At 37.6% G+C, this 20,233-nt stretch overlaps 1 protein-coding gene across 2 annotated transcripts in view; it reads left to right on the top strand.

Moving 5' to 3' along the window:
• IDE (insulin-degrading enzyme) overlaps positions 1-20,233 on the top strand; it is a 120,793-nt gene that overhangs the window by 91,433 nt on the left and 9,127 nt on the right. For both annotated transcript variants that reach the window (XM_006880339.1, XM_006880338.1), the window contains 9 exons: positions 1,087-1,189; positions 2,639-2,761; positions 5,102-5,184; positions 8,654-8,798; positions 11,370-11,480; positions 11,738-11,858; positions 16,825-16,916; positions 17,918-18,029; positions 18,704-18,871. In XM_006880339.1, the coding sequence (XP_006880401.1) occupies positions 1,087-1,189; positions 2,639-2,761; positions 5,102-5,184; positions 8,654-8,798; positions 11,370-11,480; positions 11,738-11,858; positions 16,825-16,916; positions 17,918-18,029; positions 18,704-18,871 (1,058 nt within the window). The remainder of the gene's footprint in view (positions 1-1,086; positions 1,190-2,638; positions 2,762-5,101; positions 5,185-8,653; positions 8,799-11,369; positions 11,481-11,737; positions 11,859-16,824; positions 16,917-17,917; positions 18,030-18,703; positions 18,872-20,233) is intronic.

Here is a 20,233-nt window from a genome sequence, read left to right as displayed (position 1 = left end):
TAGGTCCATGATCCACCTTGAGTTGGTTTTTGTGTATGGAGTGAGGTGTGGGTCTTGCTTGAGTCTTTTGCAGATATTTTTCCAATTTTGCCAACACTTTTGTTAAAAAGGCTGTTGTTTCCCCACTTCACATCGGCCTGGTTCTCTGAATTAGGACAGAAAGAGTCGTAGAAATAGTAACAGACTGATGGTAGGCTGAGCCCTCCAAGCTATTGTCTTTGAATTGCTCAAATCTGTAAGATGCAAAATTTGGTTTGGTCCCAATCTTGGACTGAATCTGTGGTAAGCATGTAATGATTCCAACTTCGATAATTAAAAGGCAGCAGGGGCAGAGATGTCCCAACAGTTCTTACAGACACATTTACATAGTTCCACCAGTATGGAGCTTCCTTTGCTTCTCTGGTTTTGTAATCTTTTGTTCATTAAACTTTTTGACATTATTTTACCTCCAACTTCTCTTTTAGGGGTTTTTCTACTATCCCACTGAAGAAACCTTTCCATAAACTAAAAGTTGGGCATTTCTTGCTCTTATCTGCCTTTGCCTCTAGCATCAGGGGCACTAGTGTCTAGAGAGTAGGTATATTTAATGCTTGTCTCTGGCAGGAGAAAAACATAAAGCACAAACTTGGAAAGTAATAAAAGTTCGTTTGGTGTGTTGGTGGGTTTTTGCATCTCTGGTGAAGCCAGAGAATGCTTATTCATTCCTGTTAACTCTGGGCCTTAGCTGTTCCTGAGAAGGAGTACTTTGCTTTGTTTTTTAATTAAGAACAGTTGTTCAATTGACCATTGTCCGTTTTTCTTCCCTAACAACTCTTTAGTTTTGTCAGTTATATTTCTAGAAGAATCTCTCCTGCAAGCACTTTTTCACACTAAAAATTATAAGCTTTTTAACTGTATAACAGGGACTATTTTCTGACATTTCTGTACAGACACTGCTTATTTAGCTAAACATTACAGAATTGGCTGGGTCTTAGAGACCCAAAACATTCTTGACTGTTATTTACATTTCCATGTGTCAGATTCTATAAACTTGTATGTACAACATGAATTTACAGCTGTATTTATTTTTCAAAAATCTGCCTCTAGGGTTGCAATAGTTTCCAAATCTTTTGAAGGAAAAACTGACCGCACGGAAGAGTGGTATGGAACCCAGTACAAACAAGAAGCCATACCAGATGAAGTCATTAAGGTAGAGTTAAGCCATGTGTGAATAAACGAGGTGTATGAGGGAAGTACAAAGATATGGTCTCTGCAGTCCACCTACAGGCCCACAGTGTTTCTGGAAATGGCTTAGGACATTTGTATATTTTTACACAAAGAAATGCTATTGTGGCTCTGTATGTGTGTATGCTTTTATTGTTCTCATTAGCAGTATAGATTTAAGATTTAACCTTTTACTCTTGGGAATAAGTGAGAAAGTTCTGTCTAGGTTCTAGTTAAACTCCAATAATGGACACTTTTTAAATGTACCTGTGTAATGACAATGCAGAATAAGAGAACTAGTATATAAAAGAAAATCATTGCTGGTCCTTCAGAGACCTCTTACATAGTATGTAAGAATAGTCATTTTTCTGAAGTATGAGGAAATCAGATCTGCCAAGAATTAGTGCTAATATAAAGTTGTCTTGAGATAAGGAAAAAACTCCATTCACTAAACTCTGGTCATGGCGACCTGCCCTGAATGGGAATTTAAAAAACTAAGGGGAAAAAAGTTAAAATCAGTAGAATTTCTCACAAAGTGTTTTCCATTTCATACAATTTAGTTATGCTGGAGACTTAAGCTGGCACTTGTAATATAGCCAACATCCCACTGCTAAAAGCCACATATGCAGGGGCAGAAATAGAAATACAGGCTGTAGGACTGTGCCGCATCAGCTGGAGACCCATTACCGAACCCAGAATTATTGACACTTGCTTGTGTGTTTTTTATTCTTTTTAATTTTTCCCAGTAATGAAAGGTCTTGTAAAGGAAAACTCAGTGATCTGTCTCACTTAGTTTTTGAAAACAGCCACCACAGATTGTGTTAGCCTTGTCTCACATCCAAGCTTAAGTCCCACATTTGTATTTGACCTTGTTCTTAAATTACTGGCTCTTTTGGAAGAGGACATGGTCTTTGGGCAGAGGTGTGGACCAGGCTTGGAAGAAAGCACGAAAGCCTTTCATAGTCTGACTTTCAGTAAATTTACTTTCTTTCAGTAAGTAAATTAGAGTAGCTGGAAGTGAAAATCTTCTATAAATAACCTTTTATTGAACATACGTAATAATACACCCCTCTACAGAATGACTGTTTTTCAAAGCACTAAAGCAAACATGGTCTTCGTATGGACTTCAACCTCTCACTACTCCCTAGTCTTAAATTGTTCCTTAGCCTTACATTTTTATTTTGGAGATGTGTAAAGAGAAAATATAGACAAATTAGTGTAAAACTTTCATTAGTGTCAGAAAAAGGAACTGAAGTTTCATGAAAACCCATCAATAATACATCATGTAGATTTAGTAATAAGCTCATATAAGGGAAAAGAATGTCACCTAATATATATTTATTCCCTTAGTTTTTGCCTTGAAATGGAATAAATTTACTATTTTAAACTCTGAATGAGATTAATTGCATGTGTATGTATGTTTTTTATTATGTAGAAATGGGAAAATGCTGATCTGAATGGGAAATTTAAACTTCCAACAAAGAATGAATTTATTCCTACAAATTTTGAGATTTTATCATTAGAAAAAGAAGCCACATCATACCCTTCTCTTATTAAGGTAAGACATTAGAGTCATTGTTTTTAACAGATCCAGGACAGGGAAGGGACTAGGCTTCTTATGTTTTAACACTATAGATTTTGAAGAGAAGGTACAACCAGAATGCTTCTTGGAGGAAAGGATGGCAACGCTTCACTTCTCATTTTCTGGGCATATTTTTTGTAGAAGCTGTTCCTTGGAAAGGGACATTATGCTTGGAAAGGTGGAGGTTCAGCAAATGAGAGGAAGACCCTCAGTGACATAGATTGATCTAGTGACTGCAGCATTGGGCTCAGGTGTGTCAGATGATGAGGGTGGCACAAGGTAGGACCGAGTTCATATCTGTTGTTCATAGGGTCATGCATCATACACAACTCAACAGCACCAGACATAATTAGTGGCAGAAAAGTTGCAGAAAGAATAACTACAAGGGATATTGGAAAGCAGGACATTTGAAAGCAAGTAAATTAAGCAACACTGCTAGTCGACATAGAATCTAGGTGATTGTTTTCTTTAGGTTAAAAATAAATCTGGGCAAAAAGCAAACCATAAGCCTATCATCCAAAGATGATCACTGCAGATCCAATAAGGAAATAAATTAATGCTGTACCGTTAGATTTTAGAAAGGATCTTGAAATCCTGGAAGAGTGCTTAGCTTCCCAAAGGAAGGTATTGAATACAATATGCCCTTGGATACAGTGTGTCATTATGACAGAGTAGCCAGATGAAGTTAGTGGAATCAGGTGGGAAAGTTGAAGTATTTTTGTTTGTTTCCTTTTGCAGAATGTTCTTTTCATGTTATCATTTGACATCTTTGTTAATTGTGAAAAAGGGATCAGATTACTGTGATACATTCTTCTTGCAAGTCCCCCTTCTATCACAGGCACATCTTTCATTATCTTTTCTTCAGATTGATGCAGTGAGACAAAATCCAGTGTTGAGGAACATCAAATTTCATTTAACTCAGGCACTAAATTGTTAAGGAGATACAACCATTTTTCTTTAGAAAATGATTTTATGAGTTAAGTATTATGTTGTACAAAGAGAAAACTTGTTAACTTCTTTTATTTATTTGTTGTTGTTGTTGTGTGCCATCAAGTCACCTATGGCTCATAGCAATCCTGTGTACAGTAGCTCTGAACTCCGCTCTATCCTGGACTAGTCTCACTGTCTCTGACACACCTACCCTCCCTTATTACCCTAGTTACTGTCAATCCATCTCATTCAAGGTCTTCCTCTCCTGTGCCGTCCCTCCACCCTTCCAAGCATGATGTCCTTCTTGGGATTGGTCCCTCCTGGCCATGTGCCCAAAGTATGTGAGACGGACCTTAAAAATCCTTTTCTCCAAGGAGCAACTTGGCTTCACCTTCTCCGGAATAAACTTATTATTTCATTATTTGTTTAAAAAGAAGACTTCTTAAGAATAAACAGATAAAAATTAAGCAAGTTGTATATATTTTGTCAATTTCAAAGTCAATTGAAATGAGCCTCTAAGGCCATTTTTAGGACAGTGTCAGTGAAATGGAGAGTGAAGATGCTAGTTTATTTATTCATCCTTGCTTGTGTTTTTTTTTCACTGCTGCCTAACAAAATATACAACATGTATCTCTTTAAAACCACAAACATTTTCTTTTTTATACCAATTTGAGGGTCAACAATTCAGGAGGGGTGTGGTTGCATAGTTCTAACTCTATATCTCTCATGAGGTTATAGTCAGGCTTTCTCCTAAAGTCTCAGTCAGCAAAGGCTCAGTTAGGGCTAGAAGCTTCTTCCACGTTGAGTTGTATGCTCACTGGCAGGCTTCTGTCCTTCACCATCAAGACCTCCCCATTAGAGTTGCTAATGGAGACCTGTCACATGTCGGCAACTGATTTCCCATAAGACATGTGATCCAAGAAAGAGTGAGTGATGGGATGGAAGCCACAATGATGTCTTTAATGATCTAATCTCAGGGTTTTCTTACCATCACTTCTGTCTGTCAGGCAAATCACTGATGTCGCAGTGTGGGAAGGAACTTAAAAACACAGGTTCTAAGAAGTCTGGGTTGTAGAAGCTGTCTTAGAGGTGCCACCCTAAGGACTTCTTCCTCTGTCTTTTAGTGCCCAGGACGATGGCAGACAGGAAAGTTGGGACTGACTTTATTGATCTGTCCCTTCTCCAGGGTAAATGGGTAATTTTCCTGTACTACTTTGACCAGCAATCTTCTCTTGCCATGTTTCCATCTGAGAATGTTTTAAGACAATGAGCCTCTCCAGAACAAAGCTCAACCAGTTCCTCCATCCTTCTTCTGAAGGGTTATTTCATGGAACATTTTTTCTGACTGTGACCATGTTTTCCTTACCAAATTGTTTCTCCAAACAGGACACCGCTATGAGTAAACTCTGGTTTAAACAAGATGATAAATTTTTCTTGCCAAAGGCTTGTCTCAACTTTGAGTTTTTCAGGTATGTAAAATAAATCCAGCTTAAAGTTTCTTATAAGGATCAACAATGTTACTTCTAGAAGGTTCTGTACTTCCTTGAAGATCCATGTCTAAAAAAATAAATGGAATTAGAATTGTTTCTTTTTAGCCTAGACAAAGGGAAATATGACTGCTCTTGCAGAATGCTTTAAGCAACTATATTTTAATTCCTCTTCCTTTCAGTTGATGAGTACACTGTTCATTTTAAATGATTTATGTTAGCTATTGGGAGCTCCTTCAGAATTTTGGAATATGAGAAGTTTATAGAGTTACCTGAAAGGCATACTGCAGAAAGATCAGTTTTTTATACTTATGATTTTGTTTTTATTCTTGATATTTCCTCAGAAAAGGTAGTTATGGTTACTAGCTCTAGCTTTTCCTATTTCTATCTTGGATACCTAAAAATTTTTAAATATTAAAAAAGGTGTTCTTTCCAACTAATGAACAAAGCTACCATTACAGTTTCTCACTGTCTCCTTTAATTTATATTAGTGATAAAAATATATCGCCCAATTTAATTTTACTGTTTGGGGATTATACTTGGTAATTTTACATTTCTAAAATTCTCTGGTTTGTGTGAATAAACTAACTCTTATATAATATGATTCAATGTAATTATCAACTTTTTCATTGAGAATTTTTAGTAGATTCGAATGACATGAAATTAAAGCTCTATTTTTTTAATTTTTAACTGTTTTGGGATAAGTAAAAATAAAATGTTAGTATTTTATCAATAAGTGTTAAAATTGCAGAGATGTTAGCATTGTTTTATAGCATGGTGCTGCACTGAAGTTTTTAATTTTTAACACCAGACATCAGATTATGACATATACATATTTGGTAGAGTGCTATTTTTTATACTAAATAGCTTGTCACTAATTTCCTATTTGACCTTTATGATTATGAATTTCTTTAGAATGCTTTTTGAGAGACCATTTGATGATTTTTTTATTCTTTAAACTGTCCAAATGTGGTTTAAAATGTCTGCTTCCCATCTCCTCCTAGATTCTTCTCTGTAGTCTAATCTGCCAGAGGTGATCATAGTCATGTTTCTTTTACAATTTTACAGAACTTTTCTGTGTATGAATGTGTATCCTTTTTAATTTTTCATCTGTGAGATTATATGTATTTTGTTACAGTTTAAAAAACTTGATACATATTTCAGTGTACAGTATCTGATTATAATGTGTTACAGTATCAGATACATACTGAATGAACCAGAATGTAAGCATTCCAGTTCTCTTTAGTTAAGGAGTCTCTCCAGTTACACAGTACAACTGCCTTGGGTGTAGTATTTTAGGACACTTGCAGTTTTGTACCTGAGCCACAAAGTATTGAATTCTCACAGTTAACTTTTTCTAGCTTTTCTCTTCCACCTAATTGTTCTATGCCTTTGACTCCTAACTGATTCATCTGACCCTCTAGTGCATTTTTAGAGGCCATAAAATGGGAGTGTCCATTTTTCTCCCTCTGAGCAGTTGGTGGATTTGAACTGCCTACTTTTGAGTTGCAGTATAACTCCTTCCTTACCCACTAGGCTACCAGAGCACCTAATATAAGGACACAGATGTTTGTGGGACTGAGCTGTTGAAGGCTCTCTTGATTATCGTGCTTATGTGAATCATGACTTGTTTCTGATCTGTTGCTTGCCTATAAAAGGAAACCAGTAACCACGTTTAAGAAATTAGAGTGTATTTTAAAAAATAAATGATGGGGGGGGGAGAATGACATAACATTTATTTAAAACTTAAAGGTGATAATTTTCATGTAGTATAGAATTTTTTCTTTAATTTTTTTTAAGTGACATAAAAGCATTCTGCCCAGGGAGCTCTGGTGGCCTATCGGCAAGAAATTGCACTGCAAGCAGGCAAGGCAGTTCGAAGCCAGCAGCTGCTCTGCGGAGAAGGCTAGGCAGTATCCTCCCGCGTTATTAACTGCCTCTTAAAACCCAGGTCAGCTGTAGGTCGGTTTTGACTCAATGATACACAACAAAATTGTCTGAGAGCGTTCCTAAAAACATTCTGTCCCCATTTTTGCTTCATCATCAGCTTTGATAAAGTTGTTGGCCTTGTTATCAGTACATTTTATTTACTGTCCTACAGATAGAGTGAAACTTGTAGTTCACTGCCAAGCGAGTACCTGCTTCAGGTACTTTGCACTGGCATTTCCTCAGCTGGAGAGTTCCCCCAAGAGATTCTAGAATTCATTCCCTGGCTTCCCTTAGGTCTGAACCCAGACACCAGGTCATCAACAAGAGCTTACCTAATATTCTTTCTTCCTCAGTACCCATTCACTCCCAAGTCCCCTTACTCTGTTTCATTTTCCTCCTTAGCACTATTACAACATGATGTATCTTTAAATGTACTTGTTTGATTATATTGTCTGTTCTTCTAACTAGACTATAAGGTCTGTGAGGCCAGAAGTATTGTCAGTTTTATTCTAACCTCTTTATGTTCAGTGCTTAGAAAATTGCTGAGTTAGTGCTGAGTGATAATGACCCTCTAGGATGAAAAAAATTGCCTTCAAGGATTTCCAAGGCTGTAATCTGTATTTAAAAAAAGGGGAGGGAGACAGTTGAGTGCCTAATGAACAGTGCTACCAATCCAAAGGCATTTCGTTTGAATCTATCAGGGTAAAAGGTAAATTGTCTTCCTGGACAATTTATAGATGCTGAAAACCATCAGGAAAGTTAGCTATGAATTGCTTCCGACTCAGAGCACATAACAACAGCTGGAATCTTTACAGAAGTCGATTGTGGGGCTACATGTTGATCCTTTGGAGTGGCTCATGGGTTCAAACAGCCAGTTTGTAAATCGGCAGCCAGACACTTAACCATTGTGCCTCTAAGGGCTCGAACACTTTATTCTATGTATTGTTCCTCCCTTAGCTATTTCTCATTTTTCCTTAGTCCTGGCTGTTGTTATATGATAAAAATGATTTCATTTTATTGACAGTACTCTAGCTTTGTTGACTCAAAACTAGGCTAACCTTTTCACAGGTCTCTTCTAAGTCCATGTCATCCCAGCACATGAACTTGTCAATTGTACGCTCCTAGCCACCAAGAGTATGACTGACTTGGAGGAGGAGGAGGACGTGTAGATGCTGTATCAGCTCGTAGCAGCCAGCCTCCTCCTCTTAGCCTACACATAAGCTTACATTTTGGCCAGTTTGCACTGTTTACCTGTTTTCTGTTTCTAATGTCTGCTCTGCCACACCATTTAGGATGGCGATTCCTTCTCCCATTTCATTGCCACCAGCACAAATGATCTGTTTAAGGCATCTTTTTCCCAATGTTGTCTTTTTCCCTTGATGAGAAGGGGAAGCAGAAGTTAACCATCCATTCCCACAGGAAAATATATTAATCAGTGTTCCATTTCCTGATCCGTTGCAAAAGGCCACAATACATTGAGAAGTTATAAACCAGCTATTTTACTGTTAACATTTTCTTCCAGCCCATTTGCTTATGTGGACCCCTTGCACTGTAACATGGCCTATTTGTACCTTGAGCTCCTCAAAGACTCACTCAACGAGTATGCATATGCAGCAGAGCTAGCAGGCTTGAGCTATGACCTCCAAAATACCATCTATGGGATGTATGTAAGTACCCACATCTTAGAGTCTTCCACTCATCAACATTTTTTATATTGAGTTGATGGAAGCATTTTTTTATTCAGGGTATGAGTTTCGTTTCTTTTTTTTTTTTTAAAAAAAACATTATAGCTAATCATATTTTCTCATCATTTAAGTTTGGTCTAAATGTTCCGCAATATACCATTCATATTCAAATTTTCCTTTGTGATTATTTCTTTCTCTGTTTTTTGAAAAATCTTTCATCAGATTGTCATATTTTTCTTCTCAAACAAAACTGGATTCTGATTTTAGGTTTAGCTGTCTTCCATTCTGTATCTGAAGTCTTGCTTTCTTGACAAAAAGGGAATGGAGTTTTCCAACCTTGGTAAAACACAAGGTTGGTCTCTACTATTTCCCTCGAGGTTCAGACTATGAGGCTGCATATCCATACTCTTCGGTCATGTCATGTTTCTTCATCCCCATGCCACTGCTTGAGGTATCAAAGCATTTCTTTTGTTTTTCTTTTTGTTAGTCGCTACATTTATGCTGATCCTCTCCATTGCAACATGACATACCTGTTTATCAGGTTATTGAAGGATGATTTAAAAGAGTATACATATGCAGCACGCCTCTCAGGTTTGAGCTATGGCATTGCATCAGGAATGAATGCAATACTTGTAAGTAAAATGAAAACCAAAGAAAAAGCAGCACACCGTTTAAGCGTATGTTGAGCTTGGGAAAACTATTAACTTCTGCATTTTTAAACAAGAAGATTGATCATTTTTTTTCCCTTGCACCTTTCTGATGAACAGTGCAAGCTGGTATTAGTTCCACTAATGAATGATTTTGTAAACTGCAGTGTACCTTGTGAACATGTATGTGTGCTACATTTATTTGCATTTCCCTCAGCTTCAGATATTTAACTTGCCAATGATAAAAGCATGTTGTCCTTTTCATGCATTTGAATTTACTAACATCTCTATGTGAAATACATACATACTTACTGGTGTGATGCTTGAACTTTAATTATATATAAAGTCATTTCTGCAGACAGTAGTGCAAAGACTCTCTGAATACACTTGACATTTTAATTTCATTTTTTTTCGAGTATGCATCATTAACTGTTTTTGAGCATGTTTTAAAATGAGCATTATTAAATGCATCCAAAGAAGTAACAAGATCCTTCCTCCTAACTGTTTGCACTGTGTTTCCAAGTTTGCTTATATTTTTTGGTTCTAAATTAACAGTCCTTTTATGGCACACATTCATCTTCACTCTTCTTGAAAATATATTGTATGTTTTAGTGAAAACCAAAATGAGAACATGTGCTGTGTATTCCTTTTAGAATCTTTATCTAAAAGGTTTTAGGAGCTAAAAATTTTGTTTGTTTTTCAGTGACTTTCTCCTTTCTCTACTTAAATAAACTTTCTAGAAACTGTTATTCAGTAGATAAGGATGTGTGTAATCTGACCATTCTCATATTCTGGGAGCTTAAAGCCCAGGGATCAAAATATAATCCAGATAGAGAAGCAGTCATTTATTTTCACTTTTTCTGCCTTTGACTTTTAGTAGCAAATTTCCATTACCATAAATGATTTTTCATTGGTGATGAAATGCGATTTGTGTTTGTAGTGTAGTCCCTGCAGTGCTTGATATGCATTCCTCAGCCCGTGAGCTTCTCTCCTGCTGAGGTTTGTGTGTGGATTCCTCACAGGTTAAAGACCTTTGCACATATTCTGGGAGTAGTCTGTTTTCTCCTGCCGTGGCTCTGATGTGTATGGATAAACTATGCATTCTCCACCTTTCAAGGGATCTTCTTTTCACAGACTATTAAGTACTAATACTCTATTGTTAGGCCTAAGGTAAAATCCTGATGGGTTACCCTTGGTTTTGAACAAAGAGATATGGATCCTTCCTGGGAAACAGCGAATGAAAAAAGTGACAAAAATGCCCTATTTTACATATTTGGGACCTGACCTGCCCAAGGATGAGTTTTAAACATAAACACTTTAGGTGTGTCCAATTGGTAGGTAACATTACCCTGTCATTTTTGTCTTTTTGCCACTCCTATAAAAACTTTAAGCCTTGGGTTCACTGGAAGCACATTCTGCAGTTAATTTTGATTAATAAGAACTTGAATTAATGATGATGTAGTGTATGCAGACATTCTTTGGTGGCAGGTAAGTTTGCCTCCACCTTTTTTTGTTAGAAAAGTGGAACTGTACTTTTGAGTATTACCTAAATATGGTTAGTATTTTTGAAGCATTAAATTATCCTAGTGGTAAGTAATTGTGCTGCTGAAGACACAAGGTTCAAATCCACCCACCGCTCCATGGGGGAAGGATGGGCAATCTCCCATGCAATTAACTGCCTCTGAAAACCCGCTGGACAGTCAGCTATGGGTCAGTTTCAACTCAACGGCACACAGTAACAATAAGAAATATTGTAGTTGAGGGAAGCTTAATTAATGGAATTTGTTTCACTTTTTCCTGTTTTGGGGATTTTTAAAATATTTAAAATCAAGCCTAGTATATTTTTTTGGAAGTTGTTCAGTAGTATTTAGAGATTTTTTTTTAATACCTTGAACTCTTTCTGTAGCTCTCAGTGAAAGGTTACAATGACAAGCAACCAATTTTGCTAAAGAAGATTATTGAGAAAATGGCTACCTTTGAGATTGATGAAAAAAGATTCGAAATTATCAAAGAGGCGGTAAGTTTTCTAGACTTAATTTATCATTGTGAAATTCTATATTTTACCCAAAAAGATAGCTAGAAAGTTGTAGTGATACCTGTCCCACTTCCCACAGATGCTGGCATATTTCTTTAGTTAGTATTCAGAAGCAAGTAAATATTTTCACAATCAGTAACACATAAGTTTGTGCAAAATGAAATTTGGTAAGAGCTGATGCTTTGAAATGACTTTAAAAGAACTGATGAAATTAATGAGCTCCTCTCTTTCTTCACCAGTACATGCGCTCTCTCAACAATTTCCGGGCTGAGCAACCTCACCAGCATGCCATGTACTACCTCCGCCTGCTCATGACGGAAGTAGCCTGGACGAAAGATGAGTTAAAAGAAGCCCTGGATGGTGAGACTTTTTTGTTTATACCAAACTTTTTTCTAGTATCCTTTTACATTGTCTTGATATTAGGTGTTTATATTATGTTTTATATGTTAAAGTAAGGTTTGGGGTTTTTTTTTTCTGTAATAAAAACAGTGGTGGCTTTTGAAGTAGCTTTTGCATTCAGGCAATTTAGTCTCTTGCTTTTGGTATTTTCATCTTGTATCCAACAGTTAGTTGTGAACATTCTTGGATTTCTGCTGAGTTGAGTAAATAGTCCAACCCAAGCATTTATTCTTTTAATATTGAAATTTCAGAAAAGGCAGAATGCCTGAACCCTAACATTTTTATCCACAGAAAGGGTGCTTTAGCATTTCTCTTGCTCTAGTATTTTGCACTCTGTCCAGTTCAGTTAAAAATAAGAAATATAAAAATAAATAAATAAATAAGAAATGTGTAAAGCTTAAAGTTTTCTTTCATTGCTTTTTTCCTACTAAATCTAGTTTTCAGGAATTTTAATTGAAAATATATTTCTTGAAGGCAGTGAACGTGTCTTTCTTATATCATCTTATCTATCCTATAGTATAATATTATGCCTTCAGTGTGATGAATGCCTATTGAATGAAATTGGAAATTTTTTATGTTATCTTATTGAAAAAATATAGACTTGACTTCACACTTTATTATTGTTTTTCTGTTTTTACATCCCAGCATTACTTTACTAATTAATCTTTCTTCACACATGCCTAGAAATAAGAATTCCAATGCCATTTTAAAAAATAATATTGTTGACATTTTAATGATCTTTTATGACAAAGCCCTACATGTACTTGTTATGTTGTTGTTGTTGTTGTTGTTGTTGTTATTATACTCTTGATGTCTTTGGTGACAAATCAAAAGCAAAGTGCTTATTAAAAATCCTTATTTTAGGGAGCTTTGGTGGCCTAGTGGCAAGAAGCTGCACTGCAATCCCAGAGGTATGCGATTCGAATCCACCAGATGCTCTGCTGGAGAAGGAGGTGCAATCTCTTCCTGTACCAGTCAGATCCAGTTTGACAGCACACACACACACACAAAATTAAAAAAAAAATTTTTTTAATCCTTATTTTATTGGTGACTTCAGTCATTTGGGTAAAATTACAGATTATGGAACTAATAAACTAGAATAGATGCTCTTTTTTACATATAGTAGAACAAACATGACAAAAATTTTTGCCATTTTGAAGTATAGCTCACTTTCATTGTATTGTAATTTAACCATCACCACAATTTTCAGAAGTTTTTCATCACCCCAAACAGAAACTCAGTACTCTTAACCAGTAATTCTCCATTTCTTTCCTGTCCCAGACTCTCTAATTTCTGTCTCTGTGCATTTGCCTATTCAAGATACTCAAACAGAAACATTTTTAACCAGGATAGTTACTATCCTTTCCTTTGTAAAGAACAATTATGCCTGTAGCTAACAGTGAAAGTTTAACCCTTTTGAAAAAAATACCAAGTAATTGAAGCTACATTTGTCAAGAAACTGAACCTACATTCAGCTTGACCGGAAAAATAGAGCTGTTTAGCTTTTCCCCCCCTTTGCTAGAATCTGGGTCAGATGGCATGTGAATTTTAAGTAGAGTAAGCTTGAAAATGAAGACCTTCTCCTAAGCAAGTGAAGCCTTTATAAAATGTTCTTTGTAAAAATAAAGCCAACACTTTAATGGTTGGAAGTCTCCATTCTGATGAATCACTTTTTTTTCTATATATTGGGCCTGGTTTGTTTTTGGTCAAACATTCTTTTAAGTGGTATAGCACTGGTCTGTCCACTTGCTGTACAGAGGTAACTCGTGATTGCTGTGATGCCGAACACTGTGACACTGATGTGTCAAATGTGATAATGGTTATCCATGGTAGACAGTGTTTGGTGGAGCTCCCTGACCAAACAAGCTTAGAAGCAGGAGTGGCATCCACATCCGAAATAGCTTGCCTCTGGAAATCCTATGAACCTGGAGAAATGATGAAAGTTATACAAGTGTTCAGTTCTTTCATTCATAAGGTCCTATGAGTTGCCTACAACTCGACAGTAATTAACAACAACAGCACCAATGCAATGCGAAGTGGCTTGGTTCCGACATAACTCAACTTGAAGGGCCAGCAAAGTGAGCTCTCCAGATGGAAGTAAGGAGCTCTAGCCAGGTTCAGTATCATCTGAAATGTTTACTGACTGCTGATCTGCACCAGGCATTGGAATTTCAGTGCTTGAAACACAAAGAAGTTCATCAGATGGGGATTCTTAGATCAATGATCTGGCTTTAGTGGGAGAGCATAATTGTAAACCAATCATTTCAGAAGTGAGAGGAGGGAGGGTTGTGATACAGTCTGCCCAGGGCGTTGTGGCCACCTAGTGGAGAGAGCTGCTAAGGCTCCAGTGAATTGTAAAGATTATTCGCTTTGGAATTAATTAGATCAAATCCCAACTCTTCAATTTACCAGCTTGATGATTTTGGATAAGAAACAAATTTGTAAATGTAGTTTCTCTCACCTTAAAATAATATCATGGCACATACTTTATAGAATAAAAGATAATGTCTGTATAAGCCTGACGTTGGCCAAAGAGGAAATTTAAGGGGGACTTAGTTCCTGTTGAAAGTTATGGAAAATTTTAAAAACAGAGGTAGAGGTTGTATAACATAATGTATATAATTGATATAACTGAGATTATAGCTATAAGAAATCTTGAAATGGCAAATGTGTTACTCAGGTAGGTTTTTTTAGCACTAGAATAAGTTCATTTCCTTTTCCATTCTTTCTTAAATTCTACCCACTAATTTTAGCATCCATTGATATGTATATCTGTATTTCCTGTAGCAGTTCTTGTTATAGTGCCTTAATAGAAAAGGGTTCGTTCTGACTCTCTAAGTTTCTGAGGTGGTAAATCTTAATAAGGAAAGATTGCCCATCTTTCTTCTGTAGAGAAGCTGTTGGATTTTAACCTCTGGAGATGCATAGGGTTTTGGTTAGTTCAGCATACTATAGACTATGCCACCAGCGTGCGTTGCACTATTAACCAAAAGATCCATATGTCTCTAGTGATTTGAATCCACCAGTTGCTCTAAGAAAGATGAGCAGTCTCCTCCTTTAAGATTTCCAGCCTCAGCAACCCAATGGAAGGTCTCTGTGAGTTGGAATCTACTCAGTGACAGTGACAGTAAATGAGTATAGAAACGAGATAACTCTTCCTTTCAGAAAAATTAAAAAGATTGTCAGAAACAAAAAAGTCTCCTTCGAGTACCATTAAAATTGCCATAGGAGATAACTACCAATAAATGCTAAAACATACTTGATAAAATTTGACAAATCTTACTCACACAGCGCTGTTAAAGAAAAAAAAATGACACAAATGTGTGGCTTTAACCACAAAAATTCCTTTTCTTACCACTGAGGAAACTAAAAGTCCACATTCCGAGTGCATGCGCCACAGGAAGGCTTTCTGTAAGCTCTAGAGGAAAAAGCCTTTTCTCTTCGGGCTTCTGCTCCTGGGTAAGGGTCATTTTCATATTGCTTGGCATCTCTCCCTCATCTCACCTCCCAGCCTCCTTCCTCAGCTTCTTTGCTCGTGTAACCTCTTTTTTTTAAAAAAAAAAATCTCGGAAGCAATTGACTTAAGATCCATCTGTATACTAATCCTGTCTTATTAAAATCACAAAGGGATTATGACCACAGGCTTAGAAGTTAAGGTTTTGGAGATCCAATTCCATCTAAAATAGGCAGTATATTTGCATCCTTTTGAAGTATTTCCCTTGAAATATTAATCACAGTGGGGGGAAATGGGCTTTTCAGAATTGCTTATGGAGTTACTCAATTATAAATAATATTATAAACTTATAGTAAAGGAATCTGCAGACAACACCTTACCCAAGTGGTCACCAGTAAAACACAGTAATACCATGTGTTCCCCTGATATGATGAACAGCGAGGAGTAATTTAAACTCATTTCAATCATGAGAAAACACTAGCTAAATCCAATTGAAGACTATAGCATAACTATAATCCTATAGCATTACTTTTCTCCAAAAGCAAACTTACTGACATCTAATTGATTACTACCAATATTGACCCTCCATCAGTTTTCTGAAGTTAAAAGCCTTGACGAGGTCAGACTGCTCTTTTTCAAATGGTACAGCTAATGGATTCAAACTACCAACTTAGGTTAGCAGATCATTACATCACACACTATGTATGCTACTGTTGTGGTGCTGGTTGTGGTTGTTGTTGTGTACCGTGGAGTCAGAACTGATCCATAGCTGACTCTTAAGTGGTTTTCAGAGGCAGTTAATTACATGGGTGGAGACTGCCCAACCTCCCATGGAGCAGCTGGTTGCCTCGAACTGCATACCTTCTGGATTGCAGCGCAACTTCTTGCCACTAGGCCACCAGAGCTCCCTATGTACACTACTGTTGTTGTTGTTGATTGCCATCAAATCAAGCATGACCCATAGCAAATGTATGAACAAAAGGCCTGAAGCCTTTCTATAACTATTGTCATTTATCAAAGTTAATAGAATTTCCAGAAGCATGTTGTTCAGGAAGTGGATGTCACTCCTGCTTCCAAAGTATGCTACTAGTGCTCACTAAATACCTGTATGTTGTAGTTGTGGTTGTTGTGTACCACTGAGTTGGAACCAAGCCACAGCTGACCCTCCAACAGGTTCTCAGAGGAAGTGCGTCACATGGGAGTTGATTGCCCATCTTCTTCCACGGAGCAGCTGGTGGATCTGAACTGCGTACCTTTGTGTTGACAATACGATTCCTTACCACTAAACCCCCAGAGTTCCCTAAAATAAATGTATATGGTACTCTTCAAATAGCATAAGATCATGAACAATGGGGAAATACAGATTAAGAGGAGACTAGGAGACTAGGGTGTGAGCCTGAAATTATCTCAAATAAAACGGGGGAGGATCAAAAATCTTATAATTAGAGTTTACTGTTTCTCACACCTTTACAGATGTCACGCTCCCTTGCCTTAAGGCCTTCATACCTCAACTTCTGTCCCGGTTGCATATCGAAGCCCTTCTCCATGGAAACATAACAAAGCAGGTAGGTGGAAGACTAACTTTGTGTGGCTTTAGCTGTCATTTATAGATTAGTGAAAGAAACTTTCTGTACCCCCAGTCTATTTTAAGACCATTATTAGCCAGCACTGTGTCATTTTAAGCACATTAGAGTTCTGCTAGCTTTTTGTACGCCTGTGAGAGGGGGTAAGAGAGGGTACAGGGGAATAGAATGATGATGGTGACTTGACCTGTCTTCTTGGTTGCCTCTTTACTGTTACTTGCAGAGTGTAGAATCAAATCGTCAGTATTCAGATTCTGATGCTGCTATGGGAGGAGACTGCCCCTCTTCTCCTATAGAGCAAGAGTATAATAAAGGCACTCTAGAGTTTTCTTGACAGTCTGTCTTTGAAGCCTATACTCTTTACTACTCTGCTGTGTAGCTAAGGTCAGATTCTAATAATTGGCAGAAACAGTATTTTTACCCCAGTCAGTTTACTAAAATAAAGCCTATGCTCATCTCCTTTCTTAGGCTGTGACTCCAAGTATATGCCACTGGGGTCATTCCTTGGAAAGCAACCTCCCTCCGGCTATGCAATGTCTCTTCTTCACATCTAAGTCAGTGCCTCCAGCACCATCCTCTCTATATTACACATTGACTATACTGATGGACTGGAATATAGTCAATTAGTATTTGAAAGGCTGTTTTTATGATTGACTAAGCTAAGGTAATTCTGGTGGCACAGTCCATAAATTGTGGATGATGTCACATGTTTCCAGAGGTCGGAATCTAACAGCAGCTCCACAGGAAAAATGTGGGCAGTCTCCATCCCTTAAGATTCACAGGCTCAGAAATCCGACAGAGGAGCACAGTGAGTTGGAGCCAACTCGATGGCCATGAGTTTACTCTTGGTTTTAAGGCTAGTTTTCATCACAGGCATGGTGTGTTCACGTTGCTGAGGCTGCCTTCCAGTACACCTTTTCTTTTCATAAATAAGATAGATATGCTTGTGTCTGTAACGTAATGTGACGTGTCTCTTTCCCCAGGCAGCATTAGGAATTATGCAGATGGTTGAAGACACTCTTATTGAGCATGCTCATACCAAACCTCTCCTTCCAAGCCAGCTGGTTCGGTATAGAGAAGTTCAGCTTCCTGACAGTAAGTTGAAATGCTATAGATTAGAAATGGGCAGCTTTGACCTAATACTGTGGGCAATTATAGATGGATTGAATCTATGCCTGTATTTCTATTCCTAATCACTTTGTGTCTAAAACAAGTTTCTGCCCCTTCAGGATCTTGGTTTCCTCATCTCTAAAATGAGATGGTGAGCTGAGTTAACTCAGCATTTTGTACATTTCACTCTCTCTCTGTGAAGTGGCCTATAATGTGAGTGTGTATAGACAATAAAGGAAATAGGTACTAAATAGAAACACTAGATGCTAAAGGCACAACTATTATTAAGAGTGTGTGTGTGTGTGACTAATAAAATATAGATAGTATTTCTTTTGAAATTTTTTTATCTATTAGCTGATTCTAATCTCCATTGGACATTTTAGAAACTGTGAATCATGTTTAGCATTAATGCTTAGTCATAAATTATAAGTTAATTTCCCTCAAGTTCAGTGACTATTTAATTGAAGGTCTACTCTGCTAAGTACAAATCACTGTATTCCCTTAGGTAAGTTTCACATCCTTAATAAATTAATAGTAGTTTGGAATTTAACAAACAAAAACATATCAACCAAATTGAAAAGCTTTTGAAAACCCTTCAAAGCATTGACATTATTAAACCTAAGTAATTGAACTTTTTGCTCTCTTTTGAAACTTCCTAGGAGGATGGTTTGTTTACCAGCAGAGGAATGAAATTCATAATAACTGTGGCATTGAGATATACTACCAGACAGACATGCAGAGCACCTCGGAGAACATGTTCCTGGAGCTCTTCTGTCAGATAATCTCGGAGCCTTGCTTCAACACCCTGCGCACTAAGGAGCAACTGGGTGAGAAGACAGGGGGACCAGCAGAAAAACCATACTAGAGGGGCGTCTGAAGGATTAAACTACAAATAGCTTATGGATATGAAAGCAGTTCTTAATGAGGTGACACACTGTTTATATCACATATGTATGAGGAAAGAGGACATTTTGAGGAGAAAATGCAAACTATTATGGGTGGCTAGGTAAGAAACTAAGGTGCGTGTGACACAGGCCATGGTCTTTGCTATCACTTGTTATGCATCAGAGAGTTGGACAGTGACTAAGGAGGATAGAAGGAGAATTGATGCCTTTGAGCTGTGGTGCTGGAGAAGAGTATTGAGGGTACCATGGACTGCCAAGAAAACAAACAGATTCATCCTGGAAAGGGTCAAACCGGGCGGTTCCTTGGAGGCAAGGATTCTGAGGCTCCATCTAACATATTTTGGACATGTTGTAAGGAGGGACCGTTCTTGGAGAGGGACATCATGCTTGGTAGGGTGGAGGGACAGCGCAGGAGGGGAAGGGCCTCTATGAGGTGGATTGATTCAGTGACTGGGGCAGTTGGGATGGGTGTATCAGAGATGGTGCGATTGGCACAGGACAGAGCGGAGTTTAGGGCTGTTGTCCATAGGGTCGCTATGAGTTGCAAGCGACTTGACAGCACTTAAAAACAAGTGAGAAACAGACTAAATAAATGATCGCCATTGGGTATGAAACTTGGATATGTCAAACTTCTAGTTCTCTTAGAACAAGTTTTATCTTAAGAGCAAAGTGAGTGGCTGGGTGGTGGTCCTAAGCCTGGAACACACAGAAAGTACTATAAGGATTTATTGAGATGGTGTTTGAGGAACAAGTTTAGGCACTGACAGAGTCTTGGATGCTTGGTAGCTTTGATTAATAAGGGAGGAAATTCAAAGAAATCCTAGTAATGAGTAAGAAGAACTAATGAAAAAGGATTTGGATGAGTCTGTCCAAGCACCTGTCTTTTTAAAAAGAACTACTGCATTAGGTGTTCGTTATTGAAAATGGGTAAGTTATTGGCTATCCTTCCTCTTAGGAGTTTACAGGAAGACTGACCTGTAAAGGAATAATTACGGTACTCTCAGATAAATGCTGCTGGATTCTACTTGACAGAATAGAACTGTGTGCCATAGAGATTTCATGGCAGATTTTCCAAAAGTCGATTAGAGATCTTTCTTTCAAGGTGTCTCTGAGTGAACTTAAACCTCCAGCCTTGTGGATAGCTGTTTAGACCCCAAGGACTCCAAATGCTGCTAGAAGGGCTGTTGCAGAAGATGGTGACTTACTCAGCCTGCAGTGTGAGAGAAGGCTTCAGGCCCTCCTTGTGTTTGTTTTGTTTTTCGTGCAATGAATTACTTATTCATT

The sequence above is a fragment of the Elephantulus edwardii genome, unplaced genomic scaffold (assembly GCF_000299155.1).
Source record: "Elephantulus edwardii isolate Elephantulus edwardi_28Jun2011 unplaced genomic scaffold, EleEdw1.0 scaffold00007, whole genome shotgun sequence".
NCBI classification, from domain to species: domain Eukaryota; kingdom Metazoa; phylum Chordata; class Mammalia; order Macroscelidea; family Macroscelididae; genus Elephantulus; species Elephantulus edwardii.
Note: the sequence above shows the minus strand (reverse complement) of the source record. Positions and strands in the feature narration are given on the sequence as shown.